This window comes from Limulus polyphemus, unplaced genomic scaffold (assembly GCF_000517525.1).
Source record: "Limulus polyphemus unplaced genomic scaffold, Limulus_polyphemus-2.1.2 Scaffold1278, whole genome shotgun sequence".
NCBI lineage: Eukaryota > Metazoa > Arthropoda > Merostomata > Xiphosura > Limulidae > Limulus > Limulus polyphemus.
The window spans coordinates 28,776-46,134 of record NW_013666888.1 but is presented as its reverse complement, the minus strand read 5'-3'; the positions used below and the strand labels follow the sequence as shown (position 1 = coordinate 46,134).

Below are 17,359 nucleotides of genomic sequence, written 5' to 3'. Positions count from 1 at the left end.
CACCACACACCTTAACAGAAATATCAGCTGTGATTATTCAGCTGCCAAAATGGCACCACACACCTTAACAGAAATATCAGCTGTGATCATTCAGCTGCCAAAATGGCATCACACACACACACCTTAACAGAAATATCATCAGATTTTGTTTGGCATGTAGACAGTTCATTCAAAACCCAGGTGCATCCACTTTCTGAGAATTATTCAAATTTGGACTTATCGGGAAAAATGTTCCAAAAGGTAGGAGATGTGATATTCACTGCTGTCAACGTGTAATACTGCCTGGAAGAAGGAGTGGCTTTCATCTATGTACTCAGCCAATGTAGCCTTTGCTGTGAAAAATGTGTTGGGGGCACATTTGTACCTGTACTGCAAAAGGGTAGTAGTCGTTTGATGTGAGTCACTCTTCACTCTTATCACTGCATGAAGAGTCATTTTGTTGGTTTTGAGCACCTGATTTCAACTGATCTGGCAATTTCTCACTTACTTTAACTCCCCTCTCATTATCCAACTATATGTTGTTTTTTTCATTATTTTCTGTGATTCGTTTGTTCTTGGCATGACTGCTTATATTCTGTGGTCTTTACTGAGCTATATCTTTATTTACATGTTGTAGTTACTTGCAGATGATGTCTTGGAGGTATCTGTCTACTTATTGTTAGGCTGTGTAGATTAAGCCAAGCTACCACTGAAACGTTTGTATACTGTAAAATTGTGTTAACTCTATCTGTATAGAGCTGTTCAATCAGGGTATGAATTTTTCATGTTGTGGTCAAATGGATATTTGTAGAGGCTTCAGGCACAGTATGGTATGCTGTATACAGAGGATGGGTGCATTATAGTAAAAATGATTTTGGAGCCTCGCAACATCCTTACAGTCCATATCGTCATGCCTGGTCATGCTTTATATGATGATTGTATGTCTTGTAAATAGATGTACAGTGTGGTATCCATTGGAAAAGGCTCTACTGTAAGGTTGTAATAACGAAAGCCTCCCCTGCTGCTTTCCGTAATCTATCCAGTGAAAGAAAACGATGGTTTACCGGTGCCTGATTCAACAATCCAATCACACAGAAATCAATAGGTGTTGTGTCTGTCAACTTGACCAGTATGTCTTCATATGGAATGGTATGAATACCCTTTTTTCATTCTCCATCTGTTTGTCGTATGCCATGGTTGAAAAAATATATTGTGGAAGCAACCTGTGAACATTTGACTTGTGTGTCTTTTCCATATGGTGATATTTCTTGCTTATGTTGCATAATTTCATGGGACCTGTGGACAGCGTTTGTCACTGACCTTTGTGTTAGTGCCTTCTAACCTGTTACATGATGCTGCACTTTTTTTAGCTTGGCTGTGGGACAACTTGTTGCAACTCTCTTTCTGGATGATCTTTGTTCCCCAAGTTGATCCAAATTTATTTATTTCCCAATGTCATTAAACACAAGGGATATCCCCATACTGGAAATTCTAAATCCCTGTTCTGTGATCTGAGTGTGTGAATATTTTGTGATAGAAAGGACTGTTACATACTCTTCCCAAAAGCGAAGCATCTGTAAAATGCCAAACAATGTCAAAATGTAGTTCTACCATGACTTTATACGTCAGTTGTGGTTGTCACGTTACCACATTACTTCTGTGTGTGTGTGTGTTTATATATAAATGTTGTACTTACTTGCTGGTAATTTCTGATTTCTTTTATTAGGAGGCCTTCATGCTATAGCAGAACTTATCCAAGTTGATCATGAAGTCCATGGTAATACAAGTGACCCCTATTGCGTGACTTTGAGACGTTATGCCGGCATGGCATTGACCAACCTCACTTTTGGTGATGGCACAAATAAAGCCCTTCTCTGTTCAAAAACAGCATTCATACATGCTTTAGTGGCTCAGCTACATTCACCATCTGAAGATCTTCGGCAGGTGAGTATACAGAATGTGTTCGTTCATAATTTTCTAAAAGGAAATTTCTCGCTATCTCTTAGCAGAGTATTTGTATTGTGTAAGGAATGTGAAAACGTTTTAACAAGAATTCACTGAATTTTTATTGGTTTGGATATTCATCTATATTGCTTCATTTTTTTTTTTAAGTAAATGTAACCACTTATCACATGTCCCAAATTTTTTTTCAATCTGTTTAATTAACTGTTGAGAATATATATATTTTCTTTCTTTGTTCTTTGTAAAGTGAAGTTTTTACTTTTAACAGGAGTTATATTATCAGCATGTTCATTTTGTGTATGTTATCTTACCAATAATGGTTCCTTTTGAACAGGTCACAGCTAGTGTCCTACGTAACCTTTCCTGGAGGGCTGATGCCATAAGTAAACAAACTTTGCGGGAGGCTGGGAGTGTTGGTACTCTTGTGAAAGCTGCCATTGAAGCAAACAAAGAATCTACCTTAAAGAGTATATTGTCTGCTCTCTGGAATCTCTCAGCCCATAGTAGTAGTAATAAAGCTGAAATCTGTTCAGTAGATGGTGCATTAGCTTTTTTGGTCAGTACTCTGACCTACAAAAGCCCTTCGAAGATATTAGCAATCATAGAGAATGGTGGTGGCATTCTTAGGAACATTTCTAGCCACATTGCTGTTCGAGAAGACTATCGCATAATCTTAAGAAAACACGATGCCATACAAATTCTTCTGCAGCATTTAAAATCTCCTAGTCTGACAGTGGTTAGTAATGCATGTGGTACCCTTTGGAACCTATCTGCTCGTTGTGCTGAAGATCAAAGAACACTTTGGGAAATGGGAGCTGTTGGAATGCTTCGGAACTTGATTCATTCTAAGCACAAAATGATATCAATGGGAAGTTCAGCAGCTCTTAAAAATCTTCTTTCGTTGAAATCCTCCGGGATTTCTCTGAATTCTTCGACATGTTCAGAATGCAGTCAGTTTAAATCCAAAACTGATAAGATGCCCTCATTACATGTTCGAAAAATGAAAGCTTTAGAATCTGAAATAGATCAAAGTTTATCAGAAACATATGACAACTTAGACAGCCCCAAAACAAGTCCAACATGCCCTTCTCAGTTTGTTGGTAAATTCCTTTTGAATTCTAGTAAACAGAATGCAAGTGGTACAAAGCATTTTATTCCTGTTCCACTACAAATGTATAACAGTGTTGCAGGACAACTTTCCACCAGCAGTCGTCCACTTCCTTGCTCCAAAAGTCATGACAGTCTTGGAAGTTCACAGTCAGAGTTTATTCAGAGAATGGATAATACAAAAATGTTTTCTTCTTCCAGAAAAGATGGGTCTTATCCAGGTTTCAGTGGAAAAAGTTCAGAAGTAGAGTGGTCAGAAGAAAACCTTTCAAGAACAGACTATAACAATATGAAACACCCTTTAGAATCTGAAGGGCAGTCGTTTAACCTCAGATCAGACATTGTTACATCATCAGGAGTGCAAGAGGAGACTCCAGTTTCACCATTAGAAAGTGGACCTCGATATGATGGAAGACGCACTTGCTGGGAAGACCATCTAGCTCTTGCAGAGAATGACTCTGGCACATCTTTGTCTTCTAGTCTGTTACCAAAATTTACAAAGTTAGTTAAAAAAAGGGAGTCACGTGATACTGAAAATGACAGTTCTTGTGATCATGTGATTGATTCCAGCCTAAAACACTCTGATGAAAGTATGGATACACCTACTACACCTCCACAACTTAATCAGTCCAAAAATCCAACGAAACATAAGGAACAACAAGTACTTGGGCCTTACCTAGTATGTCTTGACTCAGATACAGAAATAGCCGTTTTCAAACCAGTACGCAAACTGCAAGACTTCTCGGAGTTGAATCTGGACTACACGGACCAGTCAACAGGTTTCATTCGAAAGGATGGAGAAATTCTGGAGGAAACTGAGGAGTATGAAGAGGTGCTTCCAGTTTCACCGAAGTCTGGAATGTTTCGAGATAGGTGCAAACAGTCATCAATTACTGATTACTCACTTAAATCGTACTGTACTGAAGGCACGTCATTGAATTTTTCAACAGCTTCATCAGTTGCAGGCTTTCAAGATTTCTTTGATACTGAACCTATTGTTAATCCTGTAAGTGAAGCTGGTATTGAGATTGTCAATCATCAACTTGTTGATCAGGAGCTGAAGAAGACGGAAAAGAAGAATAACAATGAAGAGAAACCATGTGTCTGTCAGAATGAAAAAAAAGGTAACTGTAGTTTTCACATGGCATGCATTTCAAATATTGTTTTGCAACACCTAGAGCAATTAAAAAAAGAAATAAGGACCAATTTACAGAGGCATTTACCATAAGAAGCTAAAACTTTCATGTGTTGTACTTAGTTCAGACTAAAAAAAGGGTATCACATTAGTGTGAAAGTTAACTCTTGGAATAAAATATATATATATATAGCACATTTTTGATGAAGGCTGTGCCAGAAATAGTTGTATTGAGTATCTTTATCATCACTATGATTGTAACTTAATTTCAATGTTGCTGTGATGTTTTTCTATAATTTTCATGATCTATGTATGGTTTGGTATTGAGCTCTAATGAAAAATAATTTTATTCTGTAAAATAACATATTTGGACTTTATTCTGTAATTATAAGTTTTGAATCAATTTGGTGGTATATTCCTGTGTTTTGATTTTAAAACATTTTTATTAAGTATTTAGTTTTTTGTCCAAGAGCATGTTTTCAGATTTATAACTAGTTATCTTGAACACTCTAGTTTTTTACCAAAATTACTACAGTTTAGGGAACAAATTTATGTTTGTCTATATTTATTGTAAAATAATGTTGTTACATTTTTTTTTTTTCCTCGTTTGTGAAAACTGTTGCAATTGGAGCAGAAGCAATTCCGATAGTGTTCTCAAGATCTAGTTCTTTGGGATCCATAAGTACTTTAAATCAACATTCCATTCAGAATGACCATAGCCCATTTGTTAGTGATGTTAGGTAAGAGGAACAAGAAGTAAAAAAAGACAACAACTACTTAATTATGTTATCAACATTAGTAATATATATTTATGAATATGTCTTAATTTCTGTAATATGTATTAAGAGTTACAAATTGCACCTTAAGGAAGAATATAATATGCAGCAAAAATGAATTATCACATAATCATCTGATTTCATTTTTTTGTTTTGCATTTGAATACAATGTTTTGCTCTCAGTTTTTGGTATTCAAAGATGATTAAACAATACTTGTGCTGTTTCAGTATATGTATGCTCAGTATATTTCAGTGACAGTATAGCCAGAAGTTGTGGTCTGGTTGTGTGTTTTTTCTTAGCCTAATCAATTTTAAAATGTATATTATTATGACAATACTTGGATAAATATCATAAATACTGCAATTTACTTGCTGTAATGTCTTTGTTCAGGTCTAAATTGAAAGTTAAACTAGTTTATCCTACTGTCAAACATCATTAAGTGCCAGAGTTAATGGTAAAACTTGCTACTGCATGTTACAGGGAAAGAAGATTCTTGAAGTGAAAGTTGTTATTTTATTATGTATTGATTTGAAACAGGCAGGCTTACTGTGTAACCATTCTATCTAGATAATTATGATTTTGTTTGAATAATATAAATTCTAGTAACTTAAGTTGCTTATTAAGAAAAGTATTAATTAAAATGTTTAAAAGCAACTAGAATTCTAAATCGTAAAAAAAAATCTGGTTTTGAAAAATTTTTACTTGTGTTATTGTTGATTTCTATCAACAGTTGTATAACTTATATTTCAGGCATACTGCTAGTAAAGTGGTTTCAAAATTCCCCAGTCAGACTATGCCATCTACTCATCCAGCTTCTCCTAAAGCAGCTCCATTCAACTTATTAGAAGCATTTTGTATTCCTTGCCCAGAAACAACTTCTTTTCCCACACGAACATCCTCTTCTGTTTGCAGTAATCCAAACATCTGCCAAGAGGATCATGAGGAGAAAGAACAAATAACCACAAAAAAAGAAGATAAAAACTTGGTTGTAGAAAGAACTCCAGCTGAGCTTTCCAGAGCCACATGTTTAAGTTCCTTAACAAGTGAAAACAGTCATCCAGTGTCAATGCGGGAACCAACAGAAAAACAAATCCTAGAAATGACTAAAGTTTCCTGTGAAACAGCAGACAGTGTGTTTAGAAATTTCATCACCAACCAACAGCACATCCGAGACCAAATCTTTACTTACCAAGATGTGTATTCTGCTGCGGAAAAGAAAGAAAAGAGTGATTATACAGACAAACGTGAGGATAATCTTGGATCTCGCAATAGTTCTGGAACGCCGAATAATGATAGCTCAAACTATCGAAATAATACCAGGCTTCACAGTCATATCAATAGTCTTGGCTCATCATCAACCCATCAAAAACTGAGTAATATTCCTATTAAATCTAATAATACAAGGCTTGGTCATCATGTAACAAATATACCAAAGCCTCTAGTTCCTTTTGGAGCAGCACAATCACTAGCAACATCTGGTGACAAAACTACTAACCTTCACTCTACTCAGCAGAGATTTAGTGAGGACTGTTTTAAAGTGTATAAAACTGAAAATATTTCCTTGAACCTTTCAGATCCCACCTTCTTAGCTGACTTAGGTGGAGTTTCTGCATTTGACAAGAAGAGCAAACATTTGCTCAGCCCCTCTAACTGTGATAATCAGTCGGATAGTAGTGCTTTTTGTGATGATAATGATATGGTTTTGTTCCAGTGTATTCAATCTCTAATGCCTAATCTTCAACCCCCTTTATCTTCAGAAGCTATTAGTTCTGTGGTTGTTGAGAGTTCCCCTGTAACAGTCAAATCAAAATTACCTCATATTTTAGTCAAAACTCTGAAATCTTCTTACACTACAACATCTCAAGCTTTAAACCCAGAAGTTGTACATCAAACTCCACGCTATGTTCCCCCAAAGTCAGTGAAACCAAAACACAGTCATTGTTGTCTCAACAGTAGGGTACATTCAGATATAAAAGAGGAAAAACACCATTATCCTCGTCGGCCCCATGCATCTAAAAGAAGTGCTGTTAAGCCAACTAAAAACTTAGTATCGTCTTCTAGACCTAGCATAAAATCGTCATTCCAAGACTCGCTTCAAGCTCGCGTGGTGGAAGGAACACCTGTAACATTCACTAGAAATGACTTTCTCAGCTCTCGTAGCACAGAAGAGCATGAAAGACACAGACTGAAAAGTTATTCTGCTCATCAAAATGACAAATATGGTCTGTTTGGCTGTAAGTGTTTTCAGATCATGGTTGTTCTATTTCACTTTCTCTTACCTGTACTTAAAGAAACTGACACAACTTTGAGATTATGTTCAAACAACATATACTCACTTTATATAGCTGACAAAGTTTTTCTTAAATTCATGTTTGCTGTAAGTACTTTAAAGGATGTGGCTAATCATATGTCTGAGTTAACCCATATTTTACATTGTTCATTTCTGTCAAAATCTGGACAATCAGCAATGAATTACAAAATTTAATAAAAGTTTCATCATAATTTTTTTAATGTATTTGATATAGGAATAATGGGTTCAATGATTCTATCGAAACATAACCAGAAATTATAAGTCTTTGTGGTTATTGATAGTGAATACTTTAGAAAAAAACAGTAGACTAAAAGTGATAACGATCCATCCACAAAGGAAACAAATACTAAGAAGTAATACAGAACTAGAATTTTAGCTAAATTTTCAAGTTTGAGTGTGTGAACATAATATTTACTGTTGCTTGTTTGCATACATGCAATAACAGTGGTAACATAATTTTAATATTTTTCTTTGAAGTTGCAAAATGAGATTTGTTTTTCTCGCATTATGTCATCCACTTTCTTCTTTAGTTTACATCATGAAGTATAGAAACTGCAAACAGTCACTTCCATGCTAATCTAAAATGCTTCACTCTTCATTATGTCTTACTTTGTTCCATTGTTGTTAAAATCCAGAGCTCTCACTCGTATGTAAGTGCACTTACAAATGAGAAATAGTATAGCTTGTGTAACATTTTGTTAACATACTAGTTTGGATTGACATATTTTATGTAAGAAATAGCCCTTAATTTTTCAATATGAAGCACTTAATTTTCAAATTAAAAACTGCTGTTAAAATGTTTACCAGCATGCTTATTATTATCATAATCCTATGTTATTCAAAGCAGTAATAAAAGTTAATGGGGAAAATTTAGCCAAATCTGTTTTATCTATGCCATTTTCTAAATTTTATGACAAAAATTTGGCTCATGAAAGTCTTCAGCATGTGATTTATTTTCTATTAGTGACAAAGGAGGCAGTTATTAAAGAGCCTTGTATACATTTCATATAATGTGTGTTTTATCATTATATTCTCTTTAAATTATAGTACTAAAAAATAAGAACCTTCTGACAGCTAACAAACTATACACATGTGGGTAAAAACCAGATCAATTTATTTTTAGCTGGTTCAAATTTCAAATTAGTATTTCTGATTGTCAGATGGTTGTATAATTCATTTGTGACCTCAGATAGAAATTGTTTTACGTTTAACAAATTTAAAAACTGTTTTTTACACTCACTGACTACTGTATGGAGAGAGAGAGAGCCCCTTATACTTTAAAGTAATTACAATAAGCTTAGAAAATTATACCAATCGGTTTTTGTATTTATTCTAAACACAAAATTAAGCATGTTGTAGAAATCACAAATGTAATTGAAATTTGCATTTTCTCTGTAATAGTTTTGTTTTGTTTTTTAAACTAAACTTTTCAATGTATGTACATTTTTTTCTTTATTTAAATATAATAATTCTTTTTTCTTAGGTACAACAAGGCCAGATGATAGTATGTCACGGTTTTCATACAAACCTGTGATTCCAGACAATTTAAATCAGAAGAATTCTACATCAAAGGACATTCCAACCTCTGGTAACCTAAAGCCTATGTTAGTCTCTAAGGAGAGACAAGGGACTATCTCACAATCTTTAACAAAAGAAGTATGTCCCTTATTATTCAAGAAGAACAGCAGTACTGAGGAAGTGCACCAGGAGAAAACATCATATTTTCATAATAAAGAAACCCCTACTTGTTTTTCAAGAAATGGTTCCATGAACTCTTTGAATGTTGAAGAAACCTTTTGTTCTGAACAATCCTTTTTGCACACCTGTCTTGCTTCAGGAATTCCTAAAGACAAGTCAGTTTTTACAGGCTATAACTCATCATCTGTTGTAAAAAGTCATGACCACAAGCCGTTAAAAGAATGTGGAGAAGGAAAACTTAAAAATTCGGAGCAAAATATAAAGGAAATACAGTTCAGTAAAGATGTTTATGAAGACTCAAAAATAGATGGAAATGGAAAAGACAACGAGCCTGCACAACAAAAAGAACAGATTCGTACTCCTCTTACTATTTCTAGTCGAGTATCTGAGGAAAGAGTAAAGCAGGAAAATGTTGTTTTTCATGAACAAGAAAAATTAAACGTATCAAATATGGAATGTTCTCTTACTAAGATAGAAGATTTAACAGCTCTTCAGTGTGAGGCTTTGAAGATCGTAGAGAAGGTGGAAGGTGAAGTACAGGATGACTTAACGCAAAGCACTATTAGTTGCATGTCAGATATTGATAATGCCAAACCTCCATCTATATTTATTGATTTAGGCTCTCTAAGTATGATGAGTAGTGGTATTTCTGATATTGTTTCCTACTCCTCAAAGAATGAAGATCTGATGAGAGAAGACTCCACAGTGACTAACAGAAGATCCAAGATGCAGAAAGACAAAGATATGCAGGAAAATGTTTGGCAAACATTGTGTACCAGTTCAGACACAAACAAAGTAAGTGCACATGAATCGGATCAAAACAAGACATCTCTACTTACAGATTCTATAGATAGCCTCAGTATGAAAGGAAGTACAATTTCCGAGATCTTGGAAAATGTGAATCCTCCTTCCTTCATGGATGACATATCACTTGTTGGAAGTTGTGAAAGTCTAAACAGTATTAGTTCTGATGTGTTAGAAAACAGATCCCAATTCACCAATGAAGTGCAGTGCACAAAAGATAATGACATTCTTGATCGTTTGAATGCTGCGGCATCTGTGGTTCAAATGTATTCTAGGGAATTGAACACCATCATGACAGGAAGCATGAAAAGCAGTTACAACTCTGAGATAATAGACCAAGTGAAACCTCCTTCATTTTACCAGGACATAGTGGAAGTGACAGCAGAAGATGTTACTGACTTTGGCTCTGACAGTGTAGTATCTGACACAGAACTTATTGATGATCTTCCACGAGATGATGTCGATACCCCTCTTCCTTCCACTGAGACACTGAAAGCTCCTCGTTTGCATTCTTTACAAGATGAGCAAGATGGTAGTACAGAAAATTTAACTTATGTTCTTGATGAATGTGAATCTACATCTGATAATAAAGGAACACTGATGGAAGATAGTCTTATGCAAAACATAAAATCGGATCTTTCCATATCCAAAGTTGAGGCAGAAGCTTTAAAGATCAATGCAACATTAGTACTTTGTACTTTGAATAAAATGCAAGAAGATCAAGCAGTTAATGATGAGGCTGAATCTCAAGATAACATGCTGGAGGATGAAACTATATCATTAGTTTCCAATGATTCAGAAGAAGGACAGGTGGAAGAACTGGGGGCTAATGAAGAAGGTACATTTTCTAAGAAACCAATTATTATTAAACCACTAAACAAAGAGATCATAAGGCAAATGAGAGCAAGGAAAGAAACTACATCAAGACAAAGTTTTTCAAAGGTTGGTAAAAGCATGCTTCCAATTAGGTCACCAAGAGCTGTTCATGGTGGTGGTAGTAATAAAAATGATGCAAACTGTTCTTTGATAGCAAGGGCCACAAGGTCGCTCTCTCCATTTGTGAGACCAACTAGAACCTTGGCTCTTAGTACTAACCAGAAAGGTGGATTTCAGAATAATCTTGAGTCATCTTCTTTACCACTAAAGACAAATTTACAACAAACATTATCAAAGTCCGAGAAACCTAAAAGTTTACTCTCCGGAGATTCTCATGAAATAAAAAATACTTCTCTTAAAGATAAGAAAAATATCTCCAAAACATCTGGAGAAAATGAACAAGATATTGAAATATCTAAACCAAAGCCCTTAGTTAAACAAGGTACTTTCACCAAAGATAAACCAACTCAAGATGCACCCCAAATATCACCCATGAAAACTGCAACTGTACAGCAGTTTACATCTACAGAATCTGAAGCTTCAGACAACACTAGAAGATTCCAATGTAAAAGCAAGAGTTCTCAGGAAATCAGCAAAACTAAAGATGAGGGTAACTCTAATTATTCTTGTCCTGGAAATCAAATTCAGTCAAGTGATCCTTCTAGGACAAGGAGTCTTGTTAAAAGTATTAAAAGACCTGTAAGCTTAAAAAGCTTTGTGAGTAGAAGTTCAAGTGCTAGCAGTAGATACAGTCATTCTATTGTGGGAACTTATTCTACAAGTAATGGGAGTCTTTCTTCGTCATCTTCCTCTGGAACACTTTCACTTCACACAGATAATCCTAGAAAAAGAAGAGAAGTAACAAGTAAGATTGCATCGTTATGGAAGAGACCTGATGCTGGTACAAAAGCAGCTGAGAAGAAGAAGAATTTATTTGGATCAAGAAACAATAGTTCATCTTTATCAGTACCAAAGTTTACAAGGAGCCCTTCTTTTCCTAACAGGTGTGTTTACAGAGTAATAGAGTATCATTATGAAGTCAACACTGAGAACATATATCATTAAGGAGATGCAGAAATAGTAATAATTTAAATCAGTAAATTGCTATCATTTTGTGTGACTACATTAAAATGTTACATACCAATACACTTTATACAGTTGATAGTATGATTGCCTCAAGGTGCATTAATTTGTAATCGGAAGCTCCACACTATCTACCAAGGTTCTTCAAAGGATTCATTGTATCTATACTTCATCATATACTAAATCATATAACATAATATTTTGGGACAACATGGGACCTATTGGTCCATCTAGGCTGTTCCATCCTCAAAACTAAATTAAAATGATTAGAAAAAATAAAATACAAAAAATGTTAAACCCAACCCTTTTTGCTTTTTTTAAACTCACTTAAGTTTACTGCCTTTACAATATGTGAGCAGCATCCTCTTCACAGCTAGCAACAACTTAGACCTTAATATCATCTGGAAATTTAAGTAATTTATTGACTATTCCTTCATCTATGTCATTGATGTAAATCAAAAAGAGCAAAGGTCTTAAGACTGAGCCCTGAGGTACACCACTTGTGAAATTAATCCAGTTTAACTGAACTACATTTGTAACAACCCTCTGCTTTCTTCCATCCAGCCACTCTTCTATCCAATTAGCTAACTTATACCCCTCACCTACAGAGCTAATTTTTTTACAAGCCTTTTATGTGGCACCTTGTCAAATGCCTTCAGAAAATCCAGATACACCAAATCTACACCCTTACCCTCATCAACATAAGCAGTAACCTTTTCAAAGAATGTTAAAAGTTTTGTAAGGTAAGATTTTCCCTTAGTGAAACCATGTTGACTATCCAATAAAATTCTAAACTTTGTTAAATGATTTTGCAAAGCATCTTTTAACAGACTTTGTGATTGATTTGAATGTTTTATGTTTTGAAACTTTTGCACAAAGTTATTATGACTGTTAAAATACAACATCACAAAATTATTGTATAAAAAGTTTAAATCAACTGAGAGTTCATTGAAATAAAGTTTATTTAACACTATAACTGAATGACATGATACCCAGGTAATCTTCAAGGATAACTGATCTTTCACTCTTTTCTAAAATATTTTTGTTCAAGTGTATCACAAAAAGTTAATGTTATAAGTTTATTAATGTGCATTAACTAATTAATAAAAAACTTCAGAAAAGATGCACAGCATATTGTTGAGGATACTAAATTTCTAAATATCTTAATCTATTATTAAGCTATATAAATATAATAGTACTGTCTGCTGTTTGTCCATGTAACTACTTCTATATAAATATAATAGTACTGTCTGCTGTATGTCCATGTAATTACTTCTATATAAATATAATAGTACTGTCTGCTGTATGTCCATGTAATTACTTCTATATAAATATAATAGTACTGTCTGTTGTGTGTCCATGTAATTACTTCTATATAAATATAATAGTACTGTCTGTTGTGTGTCCATGTAACTACTTCTATATAAATATAATAGTACTGTCTGCTGTGTGTCCATGTAACTACTTCTATATAAATATAATAGTACTGTCTGCTGTATGTCCATGTAACTACTTCTATATAAATATATAAGTACTGTCTGTTGTGTGTCCATGTAACTACTTCTATATAAATATATAAGTACTGTCTGTTGTGTGTCCATGTAACTACTTTGCAGGGTGTGGATGGATCTTCACCAAATTTGGTATGGAGGCTCATTAGGTCCATGCGGGGGTACATACAGATTTTCAGTTTTGTAATTTTTATGGGCAATTTTTTACCACTATCTCATCTCCTATGGATTGATTTTTTAACAAATTTGGCATTAAGGTTCACTGTGGCCATGGGGAGATACAGACAATCTTTCAGTTTTGCATTTTGCAATTTTTATGGATGTTTTTTAACTTTTTTACCACTACCTTGCCCCCTGTAGATGGATCTTCAACAAATTTGATATGGAGGTTTATTGGATCCATAGGGAGATTCATACAAATTTTCAGTTTTGTGTTTTGCAGTTCTTATGGGTGTTTTTGCATTTTTTTTACAATTACATATAAGGGAAGCAACTTTTCATGTCCTAAGGTAACCTTTCATTAATCCTGAACTTGCATAACTTCCGTTCAGGGTATAGATACTCGAGCTAGTTATGTCAGTAAATCTCTAAAACTTTATGTACGATTGTTGCATTTGATAACAACATACCAGATGTTATAAGATTTTCTTTGGGTGCATCCAGACATTAACCAAAAATGTCACTTGCTTAATGCAACAAAACTATTTCGCTTTGTACATGCATTAATATTTCCCAAACGTGTTTAGATATGTACACTTTATGTAATAGTTATATGTAAATTTTTTTTTCCCCTTGTCAGGGCTCAGTCATCTGATTCTGTGCTTCCTACTGCCCTTAGTTTGAGTAGAAGTTCAACATACGAGAAGCTTTCCTCGGAGAACCAACATACTTTACACAGCTCTGTACCAACATCTACTGACTCAAGAAAAAATCAAAATGAGGGATCTAGTTTGCGGAGTATCAATATTAGGAATAAGACATTAACCAAGAAGAAGCCTTCAGGTATAAATTCTGCTACTGTAGTTATTGATGAACCAGCTATTGCAAGTGTAATTTCTAGAGAATCTTTCTTAGATAGGCATAGCGGGCAGCAAGTAGCTAAAATACCTTTTTCTGAAGGAGCTGAGGAACAGACTGAAAGTATTGAAGAAAAAGCTGCAGTATGTCCATTTTCCAGGTCACCAAACACGGCACACTATACGCAAAGTCCTGAAGTTTATCTTCCTTCCACTTTTGTTGGGAGAAAAGTTTCTGACTCTGACCAACAACATGGACGGTTTTCATCCTTTAACAGTTCGAGGGCTGTACCAGTTTCGGCAGTTGTTCCACCTTTCAATTATATTCCATCTTCAGTGCATTTGGCTCAGCAAAGACCTGAGAATATGTAGCCATGACAACAAGCCAGATGATTTTTTTTTCAAAAAGATTTTGTTATGAATGTTGATAAAGAGACTGTGATGGGAAGCAAATGTTGTATTGTCACTACATTATGAAGTTAAATTCTGTACGTATATTTTAAGTGGTAAGGTATAACTTTATTCTACAGTGTAAATATAATTGTGTGGAGAGTCTTAAAACACTACTGAATGGCAGCTACATCAGGCTGATTAGTGAAATTTGTTAAGCGTCTGATCCCTAAAAGCTGAAAGAACCATGAGCATTTTACTTGAAATATTTCTAGTGTGCAAACTCTAATATTTCTTTTTATTAATTTAAAGAGGTGTTAATAATATTTTGTATCTTGAATACTCAAGTTGGCTTCCAGTTTTGAATAATATTTATCTGCCTGCCAAATAGTGCTAATGTTACACTACCCAGTTTTGACACTTAAGGTTTTAGAGAGTGCTTCAGCCTGTACAACCTGATCCGTGTTTCAACACATGGAAAATATGACAGCTTTATGATGTTATGAAACAAAGCAATGTATGGCTAGTTGTTTACTGAAGTTTGTGGGTTGTTGAGTGCCCTGTGTTGTTTTGTTATTTTGTTGTTGTTCTTTATTTTTGTTAAGGATTACAGAATTTTGTTGAATTTGCCAGTTTTTTGTGTAAAAACTGAAAAAAGGATATTAAAGCTAAATTTTATTATCACACATTGAAGTTTTTTTTGTTTTTTTTCTTCTAAATGTGTGTGTATATATATATATATATATATTCTGTTACAAAGTGAGCAAAATAAAACAACATTATTTTCAGGTTAAGAGAAATACAGTTAAAACGTTTTTATGTTGTAATATGTATTTGCAGAAATTGTAATTGGATAGTCATATTATTTTGTACAAAATTAACTTGTTTTTGTAAATTATTACATTATTTCATGAAATTTGTCATAAAATGACTTTTATGGTTTTTCTCCCCTTCCTATAATTTAATTTATATGATGAATTACAGTTTCTTACAAATATATATATAACTTTTTAACCAACCTTAAGCTTGTGTTCTGACATATAAACGAATCTTGGAGTACTCGGATTTGTGTAAATGAGGACTAAGGTTTCTGTTTTGTGATGATGGAAAATAACATTTTGTATATTGCTGTCTAACATAGTATAGTACAATTTCACATTTGCCAAAGAATTGGCTTGCAGACTTCAAATTATTCAATAAAATATTTTGCTGTTGTATACGTGTACATTGTTAACAATATTTTATGCAGTGTTTGTTGTTTTGTGAAATGTCTACAGAACAAAACTTGTCATTGTAGCTCGTAACGTGCATGTGAAGATATACGAATATAGATAGAACCTAAAACAGTTATTTAAGGATATTTTATAGATGATATTTTGTGTCTTACTTTTTTTCTGTCTTTCTTAAAAAAGAGTTACTGTAAATACTGTAATTCATTGTACGAGTTGAATTGACTGGCCCTAAAACATTGAATTTTGTATCTTATTGGTTAAAGAAAAAATTGTTTCATTTCGATTTATTTGTTAACTGACAGTATTTTTACGTAAATATTCAGACGAATTTTGCCTAATTTGCTGAATAAAAAAAAAAATTGATATTGTACTCGTTTTATGTGGCAAAAGACACGAGAAAGCTCAGTTTTATAAGAAAAAAAGTATTGTAAATTCGAATATTCTTTGTGTGTGTCTGTATTTGAACACTTTGGTAAATTGAAAATTACCAGTTGTTATCTTAACATTTATTGTCATAATTAATTTAAATTTTGCTTAATGTTGATTTTGTGGTTACATAAAAGTTTAATATTTCTAGTCAAACTTTGCATGAAAATTCTTCTTTCCATACATTACATACTGTTTTCTGTTTCATCTCCTAAAGTTTCTTTCTTATTTAGTTTGAATTTACTCATTGAAAATTTTTTGACCATTTATTGTTGGGACAATTCTAAGTTTGTGAAATAATGTATAGCTTTTTTTTATATTTAATTCTGTTATTTTGAAGTTAAAATTTTTTTGTTAATAATTTGCTGCAATATATATTTTATCTTGTTATCTGCATTATTTTTATTATTTTGAATTTATGTTAAAAGTATTGTATAAATAAATGAAGAAATGAATAATGTGTTTGTTTGTGTTTTTTAAGAAACTTCACCTGTTCGTTAGTAATGTTCTCTGTTCTTTTCGTTTAGTTAGTTTGTTTATAAAATTTGTTTTACAGTAAATAACCTAAGTTTGATGCAGAGTTTGTGAAAAGTAGAAAAGGTAAGAAGTTACATTATTATACAACATAATGATGTATAAATAATTCAGTTGAACATAATAGTTAAGATATTTTGATGTGGTAACTATAAACCACTCAACATCCAAGGTTGAGCAAGTTTTATTTAGTTTCAGGGTTTCAACAAATAACTGTAAAAAAAAACTCCAAATTATAGTAAAGATGTATTAGGTGGTCAAGAAATTAATGTCGCGTTTTGGAACACTTTAATTACCCCCCCCCCTCGAAAAAAAAACCAACAAACAAACGTACATCACGTATAATAGTTAAACGAACCGCCTGAACGTCACGTTAGTGTAGCCTATACAAGGTGTAATGTTTAGTATACTCTAATCCCTTATAGTGATGGCACACGACGAGACACGCATTCGGCATGTAATGCTGTTTGAATACAAGAAAGGAAACAACGCCTATGTAGCTACAAAGAATATCAAAG

At 33.6% G+C, this 17,359-nt stretch overlaps 1 protein-coding gene across 7 annotated transcripts in view; it reads left to right on the top strand.

Annotated features, from left to right (window-relative positions):
• LOC106462899 (adenomatous polyposis coli homolog) overlaps positions 1-15,354 on the top strand; it is a 43,806-nt gene extending 28,452 nt beyond the window's left edge. For all 7 annotated transcript variants that reach the window (XM_022390304.1, XM_022390302.1, XM_022390303.1 and 4 more), the window contains 6 exons: positions 1,706-1,923; positions 2,276-4,172; positions 4,818-4,923; positions 5,711-7,194; positions 8,755-11,653; positions 14,043-15,354. In XM_022390304.1, the coding sequence (XP_022246012.1) occupies positions 1,706-1,923; positions 2,276-4,172; positions 4,818-4,923; positions 5,711-7,194; positions 8,755-11,653; positions 14,043-14,631 (7,193 nt within the window). In that variant the 3' untranslated portion in view covers positions 14,632-15,354. The remainder of the gene's footprint in view (positions 1-1,705; positions 1,924-2,275; positions 4,173-4,817; positions 4,924-5,710; positions 7,195-8,754; positions 11,654-14,042) is intronic.
• Positions 15,355-17,359: the final 2,005 nt, after the last annotated feature.